Source organism: Hyaena hyaena, unplaced genomic scaffold (genome assembly GCF_003009895.1).
Source record: "Hyaena hyaena isolate Hyena2069 unplaced genomic scaffold, ASM300989v1 scaffold_158, whole genome shotgun sequence".
Classification (NCBI taxonomy): Eukaryota; Metazoa; Chordata; class Mammalia; order Carnivora; family Hyaenidae; genus Hyaena; species Hyaena hyaena.
This window is the reverse complement of record NW_024080790.1, coordinates 313,581-333,059: the sequence shown is the minus strand read 5'-3', so window position 1 is coordinate 333,059 and position 19,479 is coordinate 313,581. Positions and strand designations below refer to the sequence as shown.

The 19,479-nt window shown below is 35.2% G+C and overlaps 1 protein-coding gene across 7 annotated transcripts in view; it reads left to right on the top strand.

Moving 5' to 3' along the window:
• Nucleotides 1-19,479, top strand: part of ZNF638 (zinc finger protein 638) — a 128,283-nt gene that overhangs the window by 89,540 nt on the left and 19,264 nt on the right. For 5 of the 7 annotated variants that reach the window (XM_039239526.1, XM_039239525.1, XM_039239524.1 and 2 more), the window contains 10 exons: nucleotides 2,517-2,567; nucleotides 5,299-5,370; nucleotides 6,478-6,564; nucleotides 6,829-6,897; nucleotides 7,283-7,323; nucleotides 9,610-9,741; nucleotides 11,769-11,897; nucleotides 13,976-14,017; nucleotides 14,462-14,596; nucleotides 17,329-17,454. In XM_039239526.1, coding sequence (XP_039095457.1) covers nucleotides 2,517-2,567; nucleotides 5,299-5,370; nucleotides 6,478-6,564; nucleotides 6,829-6,897; nucleotides 7,283-7,323; nucleotides 9,610-9,741; nucleotides 11,769-11,897; nucleotides 13,976-14,017; nucleotides 14,462-14,596; nucleotides 17,329-17,454 — 884 coding nt within the window. The remainder of the gene's footprint in view (nucleotides 1-2,516; nucleotides 2,568-5,298; nucleotides 5,371-6,477; nucleotides 6,565-6,828; nucleotides 6,898-7,282; nucleotides 7,324-9,609; nucleotides 9,742-11,768; nucleotides 11,898-13,975; nucleotides 14,018-14,461; nucleotides 14,597-17,328; nucleotides 17,455-19,479) is intronic. The other 2 variants (XM_039239523.1, XM_039239528.1) reach the window with 2 other exon arrangements.

Genomic DNA, 19,479 nt, shown 5'->3' with positions numbered 1-19,479 from the left:
ATTGTTTCATTATGTAGAAAGAATAACCACTTGCATGTAATCTAATAAAATAATCCATTTACAATAATAAAAAGTGTAAAAGCTATGAAATTTTTTTAAAATACTACTGAATGGCATAAAAATGCTTAAGTGAGAAAACCATTTCTTCTTTGATAGAAGGCCTTTCATCATTATAATGTTCCTTTTTTCTTAGATTAAAACATAAATGTTACAGACCGCCTGGGTAACTCAGTCTGTTGACTGTGTCTTACTTTTGATTTCAGCTCAGGTCATGATCCCCTGGTTCATGGGTTCGAGCCCCACCTTGGGCTCTGCGCTGACAGTGTAGAGCCTGCTTGAGATTCTTTCCCTTCCTCTGGCCCTCCTCCACTTGTGCTCTCTCCTACATTCTCTCAAAATAAATAAATAAACTTAAAATTTTTTTTTTTTATGTTTTATTTATTTCTAGGAGAGAGAGAGAGACAGCGTGAGCAGGGGAGGGTCAGAGAGAGAGGGAGACACAGACTGAAACAGGCTCCAGGCTCTGAGCTGGCAGTCAGCACAGAGCCCGACGCGGGGCTCGAACCCACGAACCGCGAGATCATGACCTAAACAAAAGTCGGACGCTTAACCGACTAAGCCACCCAGGCGCCCCTCAAAATAAATAAACTTCAGAAAAAAATGTTATGAATCCAGTAAAAATGCCAGTAAGAGATTTCTTTTAAAAATTCAAGTATAGTTGACACACAACCATTACAGTTTTTATTTTCTTTTAAAGTTTATTTATGTTGAGAGAGAGCCAGCAGCAGGGGGGTGGGGAGAGAATCCCAAGCAGCCTCTGCACTCTCAGTGTGAAACCTGATGCTGGGCTTGATCTCATAAAGTATGACATCCTGACCTGAGCCTAAATCAAGAGTTGGATGCTTAACCTAGTGACCCAGGTGTGCCCAACCATTAAAATTTTTAAACCTGATAAGCTGATTATAAAGTTTATACATAAATAGTATAGAATAGACCAGAAAATTCTGCAACTAATTAGGACAGATTAGCAGTAACATATTAAATATATTACAAAGAAAATAAATATTGGAAAGAAAATCATTTTAAAAAGTTACAAATAGGGGCGCCTGGGTGGCTTATTCAGTTGAGCGTCCGACATTCTCTTGGGTCATGATCTTGCGGTTCGTGGGTTCGAGCCCCATGTCGGGCTCTGTGCTGACTGCCGGCTCAGAGCCTGGAGCCTATTTCGGAGTCTGTGTCTCTCTCTGTCTCTGACCCTCCCCTGCTCACACTGTCTCTCTCTCTCTCTCCTAGAAATAAATAAAAATATTTTTTAAAAAAATTACAAATAAAATACATTACAAAGGTAAAGTTTCAAAATAGTTTCATGTAGTTGCACAAATAGACAAAACGTCAGGACAGAGAGATTGTAGAAATAGTACCCAGATCAGATGGACCATCAGTAAATCATTATGGCAGTATTTTAGTTAGCTAGGAATTATTTCTTAATCATTAAATTGACTAGCCACTTTATAAAAGTAGAGTACTTTAATGGAAAATGCAGATGTATCAAAGATTTAATGTGATACATAAGATCGTAATTAAAGTATTGGGAAAAAAATGTAGAGTGTTTTGGTTTGTTTTTTTTAATTTCAGAGTGAGGACCTCCTTCCCTATCAGGAAAACACTTGAATGAGGAAAACATTTGATTACATAGAAAGTATTTTTACAAAAGTATTTTGCATAACTTAAAAAAAATTGTTACCTGTGTGATGCAGATGAATTTTCTTTTTTTAAATGTTTATTTATTCATTTCTGAGAGAAAGAGCGAAAGCGTGTGCACCGGTGAGCACAAGTGGCTCAGGAGCAGAGAGAGAAAGGCAAACAGAGGATCTGAAGCAGGCTCCTTGCTGACAGCAGAGAGCCTGATCTCAGGGCCCAAATTCATGAACCACAAGATTATGACCTGAGCCAAAGTTGGACACTTAACCAATTGAGCCACCCAGGCCCCTCCTCCCCAGATGAATTTTCTTAGTATATATTAAGACCTCTTAATGAGTAATAAGAAAAACAACAGTCCAGAAGACAAATTGGCAAATATTATGAATAGCAGATCACAGTGAGAAAGATACAGTGTTGAATTAAACATGTGAAAATCAATACAACTTGACTCCTAATTAATAAAATAAATATTAAATCATACCAGTTTTCATTTCACTGGAGTGGTTACTCATTGGAGTGGTTAGTAACTTACCTGCTGTGTATGGAAATGGAAGCTTCACCGTCATGTGCCATGGATGGGAATATCTGTTGGTACAGACTTCATGGAGGGCAATTTAATATAGGTAAAATGTAAATCTTTGCCTATTTTCTTATCAACTCTGTGTCTCACAATTTACCTATATAGTTGATCCAGTATACGAAGAGGAGTATAAGGATGTTTCTTACAGTGTTTTTTCAGTCATTGCCAGGTTAGGTCTTTACTAAATCTACATGATATTATTTGTAATGTGTCCTTAATATATTTTTTTTATTAGCCAAAACTGGACAAGTCAAGACATCTGGAACCAAAGTAAATAAGTCTTCAGGTATGTTTTTTACTAGAATTCTAGACATATTAGTTAACTTTAAATTACTTAAAAAGTATATAGCAGTAGTCTTGGATTTCATGTGACATAGTATATGCTGAGTGTTTTTTTTTTTTTAATTTATAGTCATCTAGAAATTCTGAGAAAGAGACTTAGTAGATAATAATGCTCCTTCTTATAGTAATTATTAAAGATAATTGGGAAATTTTCTTATGAGGAATATCAGAGATCATTCTCTTTTTTATTGAAGACTTCTCTCTGGTGTACTTTCTTTTATAAAATAACTCAGATAACAAACAGCAAATTACATTTTCAGTTTTTATGGACTATTGTGGATTTTTTTTTTTTCTCTCCTAGCATCGTCCTTTCTATTTCTCATTTCTGCTAAATGCTGCTTAGTTTAGGGTCTTCTTTTTAAGTGGATAGAGATCAGTGTATTATCTTCTCTATAGTGATAGAAAGGAAGCAGGTTTCAGTTGGGAAATAACTACTGCTAATGGCAGATCCAGAATTTTCACAGTAGTTTCTTTGAAGCAATAATCTTAAGTGTATCGGGAAGCTGGAAGTCTTATTTTGAGGATGCATTTTTTTACTAAACAGTTCAATATTGCTTTGATAATAAGTTTATGGGAGTTTTGGTGGACATTTGGTAGGAATTGGTGTTAAAGCTGCTTAGCCACTCCTTACCTGTTGGAAATTAATTCTACATATTTTCCCCTTAAGTTCTGGTTACCCAGCCAGAAATAATAAAGTAGATTGGCCTGTTATAGGGATAGTGAAAGAAATACCTAAGGACTCTTTTGGGGCTCAGTGTGTCCGAATTTGAGATTGACTAAGAAATGACTAGTTAGGTGATACTCTATAAAGATCGGTATTAATCTTTTTGACCAGTGGTTAGAGTCTGTATTTGGATATAAAGGGTGAATTTGTAAACAATTTCAGTTGATTTTTTTTCATATCTATAATTGTTTTATTTGTATGATGACTTTTCAAAAGCATGATCATGTTCTCACATGGGTTCTGTAAAGTAATCATGGCCTTCGCCACCCTTTTATAAATGGGCAAATGTGCACAGAAATTGATTCATTTCTCAAGACTTAACAATTTTTTTAAGTTTATTTCTTTATCTGGAGGGGGTCAGAGAGAGAGAGAGAGAGAGAGAGAGAGAGAGAGAGATCCCAAGCAGGCTCCACACCAGCAGTTGGAGCCTGCCATGGTGCTCAAACTCATGAACCATGAGATCATGACCTGAGCTGAAACCAAAAGTTGGACACTTATCCTACTGAGCCACCCAGGGCCCCCAAGACTTAACAATTTAATTTGGAATTCAACTTGATCTACTGACTTTTTTTTTTTTTTTTTTTAACGTTTATTTATTTTTGATGGAGACAGAGTGTGATCAAGGGAAGGGCAGAGAGGAAGGGAGACACAGAATCCGAAGCAGGTTCCAGGCTCTGAGCTGTCAGCACAGAGCCTGATGTGGGCCCCAAATCTGCAAACTGTGAGATTATGACCTGAGCTGAAGTCAGAAGCTTAACCGACTGGGCACCCTTTAATCTACTGACTTCTGATTCTGGACTTTTTTCTCATAATGCAGCCTTGGTAGTTAATGGATCCTAGTTTTCAGAGCTAATCCCCCTGTTGCTTTCTGAATGGAAAGGGATTTTGTTCTCTGGTGGTTTTTTGTTTTTTGTTTTTTTTTTATTTCTAGGAGAGAGAGAGAAAGATCGCGTGAGCAGGGGAGGGTCAGAGAGAGAGGGAGATACAGACTCTGAAATAGGCTTCAGGCTCTGAGCTGTCAGCACAGAGCCTGATGCGGGGCTCGAACCCACGAATCGCGAGATCATGACCTGAGCGAAAGTCGGACGCTTAACCGACTAAGCCACTCAGGTGCCCCTCTGGTGATCTTTACAGTGATACTTTGATGATCGTAGTCGTTACACATCATCCTTGAAAATAAGCAACAGTAATGTGTACGTACAAAGAAGGGTCAGAACAGTTTAAATAGTTCTGTTCACAAAGGGCCCACTAGGACTGAGTCATAGTAATTTTAATGTGGCTTAGCCATGATTGTAGGTATTCTTAAATGCTTATCAACTGCAATTGAAGGAAACTTGGACTGGGAGATCCTAATTATAATTGCTTATGGGACCATTAAAAGCATTATAGGATTTTTTAAAATGTTTGTTATTTTGAGAGAGAGAGAGTGAGTACAAGGCTTAGGTGGAAGAGGCAGAGACAGGAGAGAGAGAGAATTCCAAAGAGAGAGAGAGAGAGAGAGAGAGAGAATTCCAAACAGGCTTCCTGCTGTCAACACAGACTCCAACCCAGGACTGTATTCCATGAATCTTGAGATCATGACCTGAGCTGAAACCAAGAGCCAGACACTTAACCAGCTGAGCTACCCAGACACTTGAGATTGTTTTTATATCCATGCAGTTAGTAATTTTGTTTCTTAGTTGATCCACACATTTACAAATATATTTAACTTGCCTGAATGCTATTTTTAAATATCTCACTGGGGAGATGAATTCTAATTTTAGTGTTTTTTTTTTCCCCTCTGAAGAAATTATCATCCTTGCTAGATATAGAAAATGACCTGTGCCCCAAAGATGATAGTATTATGCATTTTGGATAAAATATTCTGTCACTCATATTCTTTATGAGGTTCTTTGAAGATCGTTGATACCAATTAAATAAACCAGTTTTGACTTTAACTTTTGTTATTTAGGGAAATCAGCTGGTTCTGTAAAATCTGTGGTAACAGTAGCTGCTAAAGGTAATAAAGCTTCAGTCAAAACAGGTAAGACTATTGGTAAGGAGAGGGTTTATTAAGTTCTTCTTGCCTTAATAAATAAATAAATTTAAAAAAAAGTTCTTCTTGCCTTAAAGAATATAGTAAACATAACATCAAAAACAAGCTTTATATTCATATAATTTGTAGTATCTATTAACATCTTGGAAAGTTTAGTAGATACTTCTTTAATATTTAAAACCTGACATATAATGGGACTTTTGGTACATTGGTCCTTAACAGTGTGTGCCGCTGCGGATACATTTTTGTGTAAGAAACTTTTTTTTAAGTTGTCTGTCTATTTTGAGAGCGAGAGAGAGCACACGATTGGGTGGAGCTGGGGGGGGTGGGTGCGGGGCTCGGGGAGAGAATCCCAAGCAGCCTCTGCACCATCAGTACAGAGCCCAGTGCAGGATCAAATTGTTTAATCCTTATTTTCCTCATTTTTTAGAGCTGTCACTTCATATTACCTTCCCTACCTATTTGTTACTCCAAAGAAGATTTTTCTTACCCTGTAAAAAGAATGTATTTCCTCCATAAAGGAATGTAACATGTTGAAACTAATATGATGCTTTTAATATATAGACTAATTAAAAAAATTTTTTTAATACATATTTATTTTTGAGAGAGAGAGAGGGACAGAGTATAAGCAGGCAAGGGGGAGAGAGGGAGACAGATCCGAAGCAGGCTCCAGGCTCTGAGCAGTCAGCACAGAGAGCGACTTGGAGCTCAAACTCCTGAACCGCGAGATCATGACCTGAGCTGAAGTTGGACTTTAACCTAACCAACTGAACCACCCAGGCACCCCTGTATAGACTAATGTTAAAGAAACTTTGTAGAAATTTAAAAATTGTATTTGTGTGTGTGTGATCATGATGTGCTTCTGCCACTTGGGGGATACATCTTTGGCTCAGTGGCCATCAACAAGAACTGTTATCTCATTTTAAATTTGCTTTTCGTCTTACTGGTCAACAGATATAAGTGGGAATAATAAATACATAGAAACAAACTGCTTTTATAATAATGTTGGGCTAAATTACTTCTATGTGTTAATATGAAACATGCTAAGTGATTGAACAGATCCTTAGAGTAACAGTTTACTTTTACTTTTAAAAGCAAAATCTAGTGGTAAGAAGTCTGTAGAAGTCAAAAAAGCTGGCATTGTCAAAAACAAAGACGCCAGTAAACCTTTCATTGTATCAGGTAAGCTTGAAATGCTTTAATTTAGTGCTTTCTTTACATCTTTTGGTTGTACATTTGCGGTGTATTTTGAAATTATTGCTTTAAAATCTTCAAAGGGATTGTTTTGTTGTTTTTCAAAGAAAAAACCTGAATTAGCTTTGACCTAAATCAGGTCAGGTAAGGAAACTTTGAGTGACAAAATAAGTTTAAGTTCCTGTTTAGATTCATTAGTTTAATTATATTAGTATGCTTTTCTAGACTATTAAAGCAGACTATTTCATGCAGAAAACTCTGAAGTAAAGACCAGCATGGAAGTCAAAGCCACTGAAAATAGTGCTAAAGAAACTATTTCAGGTAGGTTAATAAAAATTTTGTTTTCTTATGTTTAAAGATGGAAAATTAAATTTTAAGAAAATAAAATATTTAATTTTGTGTCAGATACAGTTAATTTTTTTTTTATATGAGGCTCATTACCTGAGTGAAATGTAAAATATTGTGATTCAGATCTATACCCTCTCTCTTGATTATTCTGAAGTTTTGCTCTTTGGGGGAATAAAATGAAACATATTAATTTAAAAACCATTGTTACTTCTATAGCTACTTCCTTCTTAAATTTTCTAGTATTTTGTCAGTTGTGTACAATTTCATGCAGCTACTATTTAATCCAATGTGGAAAAAGTGAGAGCTTGATAAATAAAATATATCTGCATGAATTCTTAACTTTATTTTGTATCTTAAGAAGCTGCTGTGGAGGCCAGAGAAAATGAACAAGTCAACAAGGTTAGTTTTTATATTTTTCTTATAAATCAGTAAAAAATGTACAGGACATGGCATGGTGAAAAATCTGTCATTTATGACCTTTTAGATAGGGTGTGAGTTGCAAAATAAGTCCTAAAAATTTAGGTGCAGATTATCAAAAAGGTACATGTTTTTGAGGTTTACCTTTCACTGAGAAAAAAATACCAGGCCAAAATGGGCTTTTGAGTAGAAAAACCGTTTGTCTCTTTAGAACCACTAGAATTTTTTGAAGTCTGTTTTTCTAAGACACAAATGAGAGACAAGTTATTTAGAATACCAGTTGTGTATATTTTTAGAATAGCAAATGGAGGCTGAAATTTCATTCGAGGGTATAAAGTTTGCTTTACTGTTTTCCTGTGGTTACATTTGTCATTATAAATGTATTAAAATCATGTTAATTTAGATTTTACTGGTTAAGGTCTTGAGATCATTCAAGTGCTGAGCATTAAGTTTATTTTTGACTGATTCATTCTTGCTGTTGTTTTAGGAAGTTTTTTTTTTTCCTCCATGTTTTTTTGAGCGGGAATGCAAGATGGGGGAGGGGGGCAGAGAGAGAGAGAGCCCATCCTGAGCAGAGTTGGACACAGGGCTCATTCCCAAGACCCTGGGAAATCAAGAGTCAGATGATCAACCAGCTGAGCCACCCAGGCATTCCATGTTTCAGGAAGAATATTTTAAAGGACAAGTAGATTGGCTTAAAGACTTTGAAAGGAACATTTATGAAAATAGTTGATGTGCTAGTTAAAAATCATTCTCAACTTATTTATAAAAATTATAACTTCCTGACACTCCTCTCCCTTTTTTATTTTTCAAAAGAAAAGTCATATTACTATAGTATACCTTTGGAGATTTTCCCAACGTTCACTAAAGGAAAAATTGGCATTGATGAGAGAGAGTCATTTGAAGAATAAAATAGATCCGAGAAAAGAGAAGGCAGAAATGAAAGTATTTATTTACTTTGTAATGGGAAATGCGTTATAGGGAAGGGTTCCTAAGAGACTAGGGAAGCTTTTTAATATTGCCTAAAAGATCATTTTATTCAGCAAGATAAAGGATGTGCTCTGATTTAGAGCTTGGGGGTGTTAGCAAAACATGGCACAGGAATGGCAGCAGAGCATGGAGGTGTTGTCAGAGACAAACTGGTGTTTTAAACTTGTATTTTTATTTTCGTTACAATTTTTTTAATGTTTGTTTATTTTTGAGAGACAGTGAGCATGTGAGCAGGGAGGGAAAGAGAGGGGGAAGGGCAGAGGATCCTAAGTGGGCTGTGCACTGAAAGTGGAAACCCAGTGTGGGCTGGAACTCATGAACCTGTGAGGTCATGACCTGAGCCAAAGTTAGATGCTCAACCGACTGAACCACCCAGGTGCCCCACTTGTATTTTTATTTTTAAATTAGTTATAGGTTTTTTTGTTTTTAAAGATTTTGTTTATGTATTACTTATTTTTAAAAGTTTGCTTATTTCGAGAGAATATGAGCAGGATGGGGCAGGGAGAGAGAATCCCAAGCAGGCTTGACACTGTCAAGCGTGGAGCCTGATGTAGGGTGCAAGCCCATGAACCCTGAGCTCATAACCTGAGCTAAAACCAAGAGTCAGATGCTCAACCAACTGAGCCACTCAGGCACTTCCCAAGACTTAATTTTTTTAAATAATCTCTACACTCAGTGTGGGGCTCAAACTTAACAACCCCAAGATCAAGGTTGCATGCTCCCACTGACTAAGCCAGCCAGGCTCCCCTTAAATAATTGTATTTTATTTTTTTTTATTATTTTATTTTATTTTAAATATTTTTATTTCTAGGAGAGAGAGAGAGAGAGACTGCATGAGCAGGGGAGGGTCAGAGAGAGAGGGAGTCACAGACTGAAACAGGCTCCAGGCTCTGAGCTGGCAGTCAGCACAGAGCCCGACGCGGGGCTCAAACCCACGAACCGCGAGATCATGACCTAAGCAAAAGTCGGACGCTTGACCGACTAAGCCACCCAGGCGCCCCAAATAATTGTATTTTAAAACAGTGGTTGAAAAAGAAAACTAAAGGCTTTGACTAGATGACAGATGGTATGAATGAAATTATGCTATGTACTTGAAGAGAGGAAATTGGCATTTTGTTTTGTTTTTGAGGTTCGGACCATCCTTCTTAATTGATAAGATTTAGTATTAAATATAGTCAGTTTAAATACTACCATAACAAATGATCTGCAGCATAGACTTAAGTAAATACAGAAGCAGTTAAAGAAATTTGAATGTCAACTCTTAAATTTGTTTTGAAGGAAACAGAGGAAATGTGTGTGGTACTTATTTCTAATTTGCCTAATAAAGGATATTCTATAGAAGAAGTTTACAACCTAGTAAAACCATTTGGTGGTTTAAAGGATATTTTGATTTTATCATCTCATAAAAAGGTAAGCGTTGATAATAGCTGTTCATGTTGTCTGAAGCACATTTTGAAAATAAGTTCACAAAATTAAAAGAAAAAGGTTTAAAGGCAACACCTCAAAATAATTAAGCCATCTCAACCTAAGGGATTTTTAAAATATAAAACAGATATCCTGTATTTTAGTGTTATTCTAATCTGATGTAGTTTTAATGATGGGGAGGATGGCTTAATAAATGTGTCAAAATTTTGCTTAAAATTTTAGTCTAAAGAAAATACTTTATCTTCAATATGTTAATATTATAATGACTTACAAACTTGTATAGCACTTTTTTACTAGTATTCATGCTATTTTACCAAATGTACTCAAATAGGAAGTAACTATTCTCAAAGATGTCATCAGTACTTAGAATAACCTAGGTTATTATTGTGTTTCATGTTTCCAGGAATAAATACATACTGCTTTTGTAATTTCAAAACAAAACAAAATATTGTCAATATTAAACAACTTCTGGAATGTATTTTACAAGAGGTGAGATTTAAGGAAAGTTTAATGGAAACGCCACTCAGGTGATGAGAAGTGGTGTTCTTACATTAGAAAGGAGTTGGTGATCCACTAGAATCTTTGAAAGTAGGATATATATGTTTGATAGTAGTTGGAGCCAGTTTGCCTTAGAAAACAGAAGAGGAGAGTGAATCCAAGTTACATGCAATTTCGTATTATATTAAAAGTAGATTATTTCAGTGTTTGCACACTTTTATAAATTTCTGAAAACCAATGAATTCTACACTTAAACAGGTGAACTTTATATAAGTTATATTTCAATAAAACTTTATATTTAGAGTAAAGAATAAAAGGAAGGGGTATTTTTTTTCAGAGAGAGAGCATGTGTGAGCAGGGGAGGGGGAAAGGGGCAGGGATAGAGAGAATCTTAAGTAGGCTCCACGCCCAGTGCAGAGCTCAAAGTAGGGCTTGATCTCACATATGTGAGATCATGTCCTGAGCTGAAATCAAGAGTTGGATGCTTAACTGACTGAGCCACCCAGGAGCCCCAGGAATGACTTTTTAATAAAAGAATTTTTTTTATGTGATTACATTAAAATAGGGGGAAATTGTGAGAATCTGGAAATGCATAATTCAGATTCACGCTTTGCATCATATACCAAAGTATGAGTCAAATACAGAAAATCTAGACAGATAATAATCTGCCCAATTTTGATTAGAGTTGACTAGAATTATTAACTATTGGGAGATTTAATACTTTTCTAGGTATTATGTGGAAAAATACCAGGTTCAATCATAAAAACATGTTAAACATTTGTGGACTAAAATGAACATAAAGCAAGATGTAAATTAAAAACTAAAAATATTCTAATTATTATTTTAATAGGGAAACAAAGATTCATACCCACATAATGCTGTAAAATATTAAAGAATTCAATAAATTGGCAAATGACCCAAGGAAATAATTCTTTAAGGAAAGAATTACAGCTGTGAACAAATATATAGGAGATTTCTATCTCATTATCAGACATGTAGAAAGAAGAATGTTCAGCCTATTTATTTAGACAGGGATGAAAATTAAAACCAAAATGTGTGAAACTACCAATTTCACAATTAGGAAAACAAAATCAAAAATAACTTGCTAATCTTTACACATTTCTTTGGTTCTTTCAGTTTTCATATTTCTCATATTTTATCAACCATTAAATTGATTTACTCAACGAATGCTTATTAAATGTCTGCTATATGCCAGATACTTCTCTGGGTACTAAGGATACAGTGATGAATAAAATAAATAAGATTTTCCTTAATGTCATTTAGTAGAGTGTTCACTCTTACTTCTTTAGTATTTATTGCCTTATGAGTTTAATCATCCATTCCTTATGGTTGTAATATTGTGAGTCTGTTGGCCTCACTTTTGAGGAATGCCTTTTTTCTTTAAAATATTTAGTAAGTTAATCAGTTTATTTGACTCTAAGGCATTAAATCTTTTCAAGAAAAAGCAACTTAACTAAATTTATTTTTTGTTTTTGTAATTTCTATTTTAAAAGGTATTTATGGAAATAAATAGAAAATGTGCAGATTCTATGATAAAATTTTATACCTGCTTCCCAATATCAATGGATGGAAATCAGCTCTCAATAAGTATGGTTCCTGAAAACATGAATATAAAAGACGAGGTAAATAATAGACTTAACATAAGTTTAAGTTAGATTTATTATAGTCTGTTAAATGTTTCCTGGTTTGCTTCTTTAGGGTACTGTTTTCTTTGAACCATTGAGAAAGCTTCCTGTTCCTTCATAGTCTATTCCATTGTTTGAGAGTTACTTCCCCACTGAGGGAATCTAACCCCTCATATATTTTAAAATCGAAAAAACAGGTTGAAAACTACTATCTGTAGACAACACTGTATTCTTCTTTTTTTTTTTTTTATGTTTGTTTATTTTGAGAGAGAGAGCAAGTGTGAGTGCATGGGTGGGGGAGGGCAGAGAGAGATGGAGAGAGAATCCCAAGTAGGCTCTATGCTGTCAGTGAAGAGCCCAACTTGGAGCTTGATCTCAAGAACCATGAGATCATGACTGGAGCCAAAATCAAGAGCCGGATGCCCAACCAAGAGCTACCCAGGCACCTCTACAGTACTTTGTTCTCATGTTACTGCTATTATCTGTCCTCTAAACTAGAATCCCAGATATTATTTTGAGTTTTCTATGGGTTCTCAGAATCAGTCTTATATATTTTAAGTCATAAATATTTCTATGGTTTATTCTCTCTTCATCCTATCCATCATTGCATTGTTTCTTAAAAACTCCAACTAAGAGCACCTTTGACTCTTGATTACAGATCAGGTCATGATTTCATGGTTCATGGGTTTCAGCTCTACATTGGGCTCTGTGCTGACAGCATGGAGCCTGCTTGGGATTCTCTCTCTTTGCGCCTCCCCGCTTGTGTTCTCTCTCAAAGTAAATAAATAAACTTTAAAAGGAAATTCAAAAACCAAAAAACTCCAGGGGTGCCTGAGTGGCTCAGTTGGTTGGGCAACCGACTCTTGGTTTTGGCCCAGGTCATGATGTCATGATTTGGGAGTTTGAGCCACGAGTTGGGCTCTGTGTAAGCAGTATGGAGCCTGCTTAGGATTTCTCTCTCTCTCTCTCTCTCTCTCTCTCTCTCTTTCAATAAATAAGCTGAAGAAAAACAACAACAACAAACTCCAACTAAAGTAGTTCTTTATGTCTTCTAACTTTAGGTTTGTGTCTTTTAAAACCTTTCTCCACAAAGTCATGAGACTGACATAAAATTCAAATCTGTTCAAATTCGACTGATACAGAAACCCTTCACTGTTTTTCTGGCCTACAAACATTTATTGTCAACTGCTAAGAGGCATGAAGTTAGAGTTATTAGAATTTATGGAGGAAAGTGAAAATGCATGTAATTTGAGAGAGCCTTCCATTGAAAATTACTCTGATGTCATTGGTGATATTGTTTTATGTGTGTCCATATTCTTTTGAAAAGAAAAAAAATTAAGAACCGGAGTCTCCTAAGATAAAAGTTCCATTACCTAGCCTTTCCCAGCTTTGACATTTTTGTCTTATATCACTCTTAGCTTTCTTTATAATTCAATAGCACTAAATAACTACATTTAATTCTCTTCACTGTTTGTTTTTACTAGCATAAATTTCTTTTCTTTTTGGGGGGCTGGGCATTTTTTCTTTTTGAGAGAAAGTGTGTGAGTTGTGTGTGGGGTAGGGGCAAAGCATGAGAGATTTCCAATCAGATTTCATGCCCAGCATGGAGCCAGAAGAGGGGCTTGACCCCCCCTTCTCCCCACAAGATCATGACCTTAGCCAAAATCCAGCACAAGCAAGTGAGACACCCAGGCACCCCTACTATCCTGCATTTCTCTTCTTCCTTATCCCCTACTTTGCTTATTCACTTTTGCTTTATAATTTGAATTCTCTTAACTGTCTGTTAAATTAATTCTAGTCCTTGTATGTGAATTTGAATGTCCTCCCTGACACCACCTTATTAATCTTTAATGTACTTAAGGGAATAGGAAGAATTAAAATGTCTTAAGGTGGGACTTGAATAATTTGGTTTGGAAGAAGGAAAGATTTTTAGAAGGAACAAAACTTTTGTGGACTTCTCATTTTATGAAATAATGCTTAATGCTTATTCATATTGGTTATTTTATTATAAAACTTGACTAAATAAATACATGAATGAGGAAGACTTACACTTACCCTCTATTTGCCTTTTCTAGGAAGCTATATTTACAACCTTGATTAAAGAAAATGACCCAGAGGTAAGTTTTGCTTTTAAAAACCTTTGTACACTTGTTTAATTGGTAGAAACATTGGTTATTCCTGTTATAAAGAAAAGAAAACCTTAGTACTTACTTTAAAATATTGAGGTGATAGAAGTGTAGAATGGGCTTTCTCTTGGTTCAAATAAAAAATAGAGGGTCATGGTAGTCCCTAATGTGAAATATTTTCCAGATACAGGAGCCATATTAAGGGGGTTAGGTATATTAGGTGTTGGGTAAATATTATGTTGAAGAAGAAAGATTATACTTCTAGTTTCAGTGAATTGTTTCATTGATTACTGAAATCTTCACTCACATAGTCATTTTCTTACCTTTGGGAGAGGATGTCATCTGACCTTTGAAAAGTTAAATTAATCTGTGTTTGACAATTTGATACTTCAGCTGTGTTTCTCTCTTTCTATATCCTTTCTTTAAAAACTACAGGCAAATGTAGATAAAATTTACAATCGATTTGTACATCTTGATAACTTACCAGAAAATGGACTTCAGTGTGTACTTTGTGTTGGACTTCAGTTTGGAAAAGTGGATCACCATGTATTTATGAGTAATAAAAACAAGGTAAAAAGATCCCTTCTGTTTTAGCTATGTGTTCTACAGAGAATATATGATTAAACCCTGTACTCTTAAGGATTTGCGTCTTTTTGTTTGTTTGTTTTAAGAGATTTGGAGTGTCAGTAGGGGAGGGGCAGAGAGAATGGGGAGAGAAAATCCTAAGCAGGCACTGACAGTGCAGAACCCAAAACAGGGAGCTCAAACTCAGGAACTGTGAGCTTATGACCTAAGCTGAAATCAAGAGTCAGATGCCTAATCAACTGAGCCACCCATCTGCCTTGCTGGTTTGCAACTTTTAATTCATCTTCTGAACTGAAGGACCTGTAAACATTTAATTTCTTAGCATCACTGTGGTAGATCAGCATATTTTCTCCTGGGCTGTGATAAGAAGCAAGAGATGAATCCTTTCTCCTCAGAACTCCTCTTTTTTTGTTTTTTAATGTTTATTTATTTTGGGGAGAGAAGGAGAGGGAGACACAATCCAAAGCAGGCTCCAGGCTCTGAACTGTCAGCACTATCTTAATGGTAGAACATTATCTTAATGGAAAGTTTAGATTTGAGTTCATCTAACCTTAACTACTTTTGTGACCTTGGCTGAATTGGCTTACTGTTTTAGTTCTTATTTGTAAGATGAGAAAATTGTTACCAGATAGTTGCTAAAGTCCCTTCCAGCCATAAAATACATAGAGAATTCTTAGGTCTCTTTGTTTAGTTTTATGGAAAGAAGTATAAAATGGTCAGTCTTTTACTTCCTGGTTTGGCTACCTTAAAAGAAATTACCAACTTCTTTACATTTGCTATGCTCTCTGTGTTTAATATTTAATTCAGATACTTAGTCATTAAAATTAGATTTTATTAAAAAAATGTTTATTTTTGTAAGAGAGAAAGATTATAAGAGGGGGAGGGGCAGAGAGAGAGAGAGAGGGAGATTGGGAATCTGAAGCAGGCTCCAGGCTCAGAGCTGTCAGTGCAGAGCCCGATGCAGGACTCAAGCTTTTGAACTGCGAGATCATGACCTGAGCTGAAGTTAGACGCTTAGGTACCCCCAAAACTAGATTTCGATGAAGCATATATTATCTAGAAAAGTAGCATTTCATATCAAAGTTGACAGTGTTTGCTTCTGAAAAAGCACCTAATTCACCAAAAATAGATAACTAATTTTGACATGCTTCTGATACATAGAGCATATTAGATTGTTAGATACTTTAGAAATAGTGTGACATAGGGAAGGGAGATGACAGATGGCATAAGGAATTTTGATAAGTGTAATTCTCTGGGATCTGGGAGGTATTTTTAAAATTCCTTTCTTTTTAAAAAAAGAAAAAAAAATTTTTTTTTTTTGAGACCAAGAGAAAGCGCGAGTGGGGTAAGGGCAGAGAGAGAGGGAAACACAGAATCTGAAACAGGCTCCAGGTTCTGAGCTCTCAGCACAGAACCCGATGTGGGGCTCTATCCATGAACTATGAGATCATGACCTGAGCTGAAGTCTGACACTCAACCAACTGAGCCACCCAGGCACCCCAAAATGTCTTAAAAAAATTTTTTTTTCAGTATTTATTTTTGAGAGAGAGACAGAACATGAGTGGGGGAGGGACAGAGAGAGATGGAGACAGAGAATCTGAAGCAGACTCCAGGCTCCGAGCTGTCAGCATAGAGCCCGATGCAGGGATTAAACTCATGAGCTGAGAGATCATGAATGACCTGAGCCGAAGTTGGATGCTCAACCGACTGAGCCACCCAGACACTCTGAGTTTATTTTAAAATATTTTAAGAAATTTCTTAAAAATACCTGTCATACTTTGCCATTTTGCTTGACTTTGCAACATTTTAAGGATTGTTTTCTCCGGTTTCCTTTGAAATGAAGATTAACTTCACCTTTGAAATCACATTTGAAGTCTTGAGGAAAACTATATCCATTCTTTAAAAAAATTTAAAAATTGTGTTTGGCGAAAATATATATAATTGAACTTATTGTTTTAACCCTGTTTAATTCACTGGCATTAAGTATATTCATGTTGTTAAACAACCATCACCACTATCCATCTCCAGAACTTTATCTTCCTAAATTGAAACCCTCTGTCCATTAAATAGTTATTTCTCCTTCGTTCTTTTCCTAGCCCCTGACAACCAGCATTCTACCATTTTGCTTTCTATCTCTATGAATTTGACTATTCTAGCTGCTGCCTCATATAAGTAGAATCATATGGTATTTGATCTTTTGCAATGGCTTATTTAACTTTGTCTAACATCTTGATTATATTTTGTAACATATGTCAGAATTACTTTCCCTTTTAAACCTGAATAATAGGGGCACCTGGATGGCTTAGTTGGTTAAGCGTCTGACTTCCTTGCTTTCAGCTCAGGTCATGATCTCATAGTTCTGTGGGTTTGAGCACTGCATCTGGCTCTGTGCTGATGGTGCAGAACCTGCTTGGAATTTCCCTTTCTCTCTCTCTCTGCCTCTTTCTCTCTCAAAATAAATAAAAATAAAGCTGAATAATAATTCATTGTTTGCATATATCACATTTTGTTTATCCACTCATCCGTTGAATACTAGGTTGCTTCTACCTTTTGACTATTGTGAATTTGACTTATCTGAACAGAGGTGTACAGATGTCAGAGTCCTTGCTTACAGTTCTTTGGGGTGGAATTCCTGGATTCCTGGATCATATGGTAGTTCTACTTTTGTTTTTTTTTGGGGGAGCTACTAATACATTTTTTTTTAATCTTCTCCAAAGGCAATTCTTCAGTTAGATAGTCCTGAATCTGCTCAATCAATGTATAGCTTTCTGAAACAAAATCCACAGAACATAGGTGACCATGTATTGACCTGCACTTTATCACCAAAGATGGACTCATCAGAGGTAAAATTATTTTGTATCAACTTTTGTCCTTTTAGAAAATGAAAAAAACTGTAAAGGTCATTCTTCCAAAACTAGAAGTACTCTGAAGGAAATTTTTTAAGAATATTGGTGCTGAGTTTAGACTTTGTTTTAAAAGTTTGTGTTGCAATCACTACTCCAACTGTCATGCTTTATGGCACAGTATAAATTAGTCTAAATTAGAGTCATGTGAGGTAATTTTGAAAAATGTAGCATTTTCATCTGATAATTACTATGGACATATGTGTAGAATGTTCAATTCTATATATGTAACATGATCATGATTGTCTCCAGAATGCAGTCTACTTTGAGTCCATTTTGGCCTTTTACTGATAGAAGAAATTTGTTTCTTTCTTTTTTAATTTATTATAAACTCTTGTATAAGACATGAGAGTTGCAGATTATTGGCTTACACGGTAGAAATAAGTATATGAAAACTATAAACCATCTTTGAAAGAATTAAGTTCAAACTCAGATGCTTTCTCTAATAGTTTGATTGTGTCTCCATAACAGGAGGTAAATAATAGGGCCTGTATTAGTTTGTGTATGTTTTTTATTAATGTGCCAAAAATCATATGCTAGCCCAAGAAAAATATAATTCCACCATCTAAAGCCAAATTAAATAGAGCGTCTATAAGTAAATGCATTGTGTGATAGGTACTGATTTCAACACAAATATGAGTGACTTGTTTAACCTGATAATTTCGGAACAATTTTAAAAGTTTTTAACATTTTTTTCTCAATAGAACATTATATTTTTTTAAATTTGTGTTTTTGATATTTTCAGGTAATGACATTCAGAATTATAGTAAACAATGATGATATAGAAATTATTTTTCTAAAAATACAGTCTCAAATCAGTCTCAAATCTTTAGACTTAAAATAAATGAAAATATCAAAAACCTCTACCTGAATTTATACTTTACTTCCCAAGCTTTTATTCAAAACCTTATTATTATGGCTTATGAAATTGAAGAACATCAGAACAAAGTCTAAGCTCTACCACTGATAAGGTAGCCTCATAATCTTGAGCATATCACATTGACTCAAAAAATGGTAAATCGATGGTTGAGACAGGTAGACTAATTTCAAGGTATTGTAATAATCTATATGAGAAGTAATAAAAGCCAGGCTAGGAAATGGAAATAAATCATGTCCCAAAATTTTTAAAATGACAGTTTTAAATTTACCATGTTTAAAATGAGCTAATTAAGTAATTAACATCCTTATATTATCCTCTTCAACACCCCCGCTTTCATTTTTGTTACCTATTATGTTACTTACACAGGTATCCATTACAACCTTTAGTTATGTAACTATAGTTACCCTGCATGTGAAATATGAAGGCTTAATTCTAAGTACCAAAAACTAATACCTGTATTTCTGATATCTTGATTAAGAAGATACTAACTATAGAATTCAGCAGTTTGACGGTGGGTCTATAAAGAAGGAAATCCAGTATTTTGTACACTCGGAGGTGACTTTCTTACATTCCCATTCATTTTTCAAAATGATGCTGTGTTTTTGTTTTCTTCAGTGTTTGGATTATTTCCTGTACAGTTTGGGGCGGGGGTTGTTGTTGAGAGGAAAAAGGAGGACTGTCTTCATGTTATTCAGATCATATAACTTAATTACTATTTGTTGAATAAGATCTACTCTCCTTAGAGCAATTCTTCTGACTCTCTGTTCTAAATTTATGGCCATTTATTTTGTAAAGCAGGTGTACATGTTTATTTTCTTTTTATTGCTCTTCTGAGTTACTTCTGTCATTTCTTGTTCTGTATCTTCTTCTCTCTTGGATTTCTTTTCTGTTTGCTAGATTACATCATCACATAATTTTCCCAAGAAAGTGTGTGTGGACAGTAAACTTTCTGAGTCTCTGCATATTTGAAATATACTTTATTTTATTTTTACATATTTCATTGATAGTTTGTGTAGATGGAGAATTCTGTTCTAACCTGTACTGTTTTTTTTTTTGTTGTTCTTTTTTTTTTTTTTTTTTTTTTA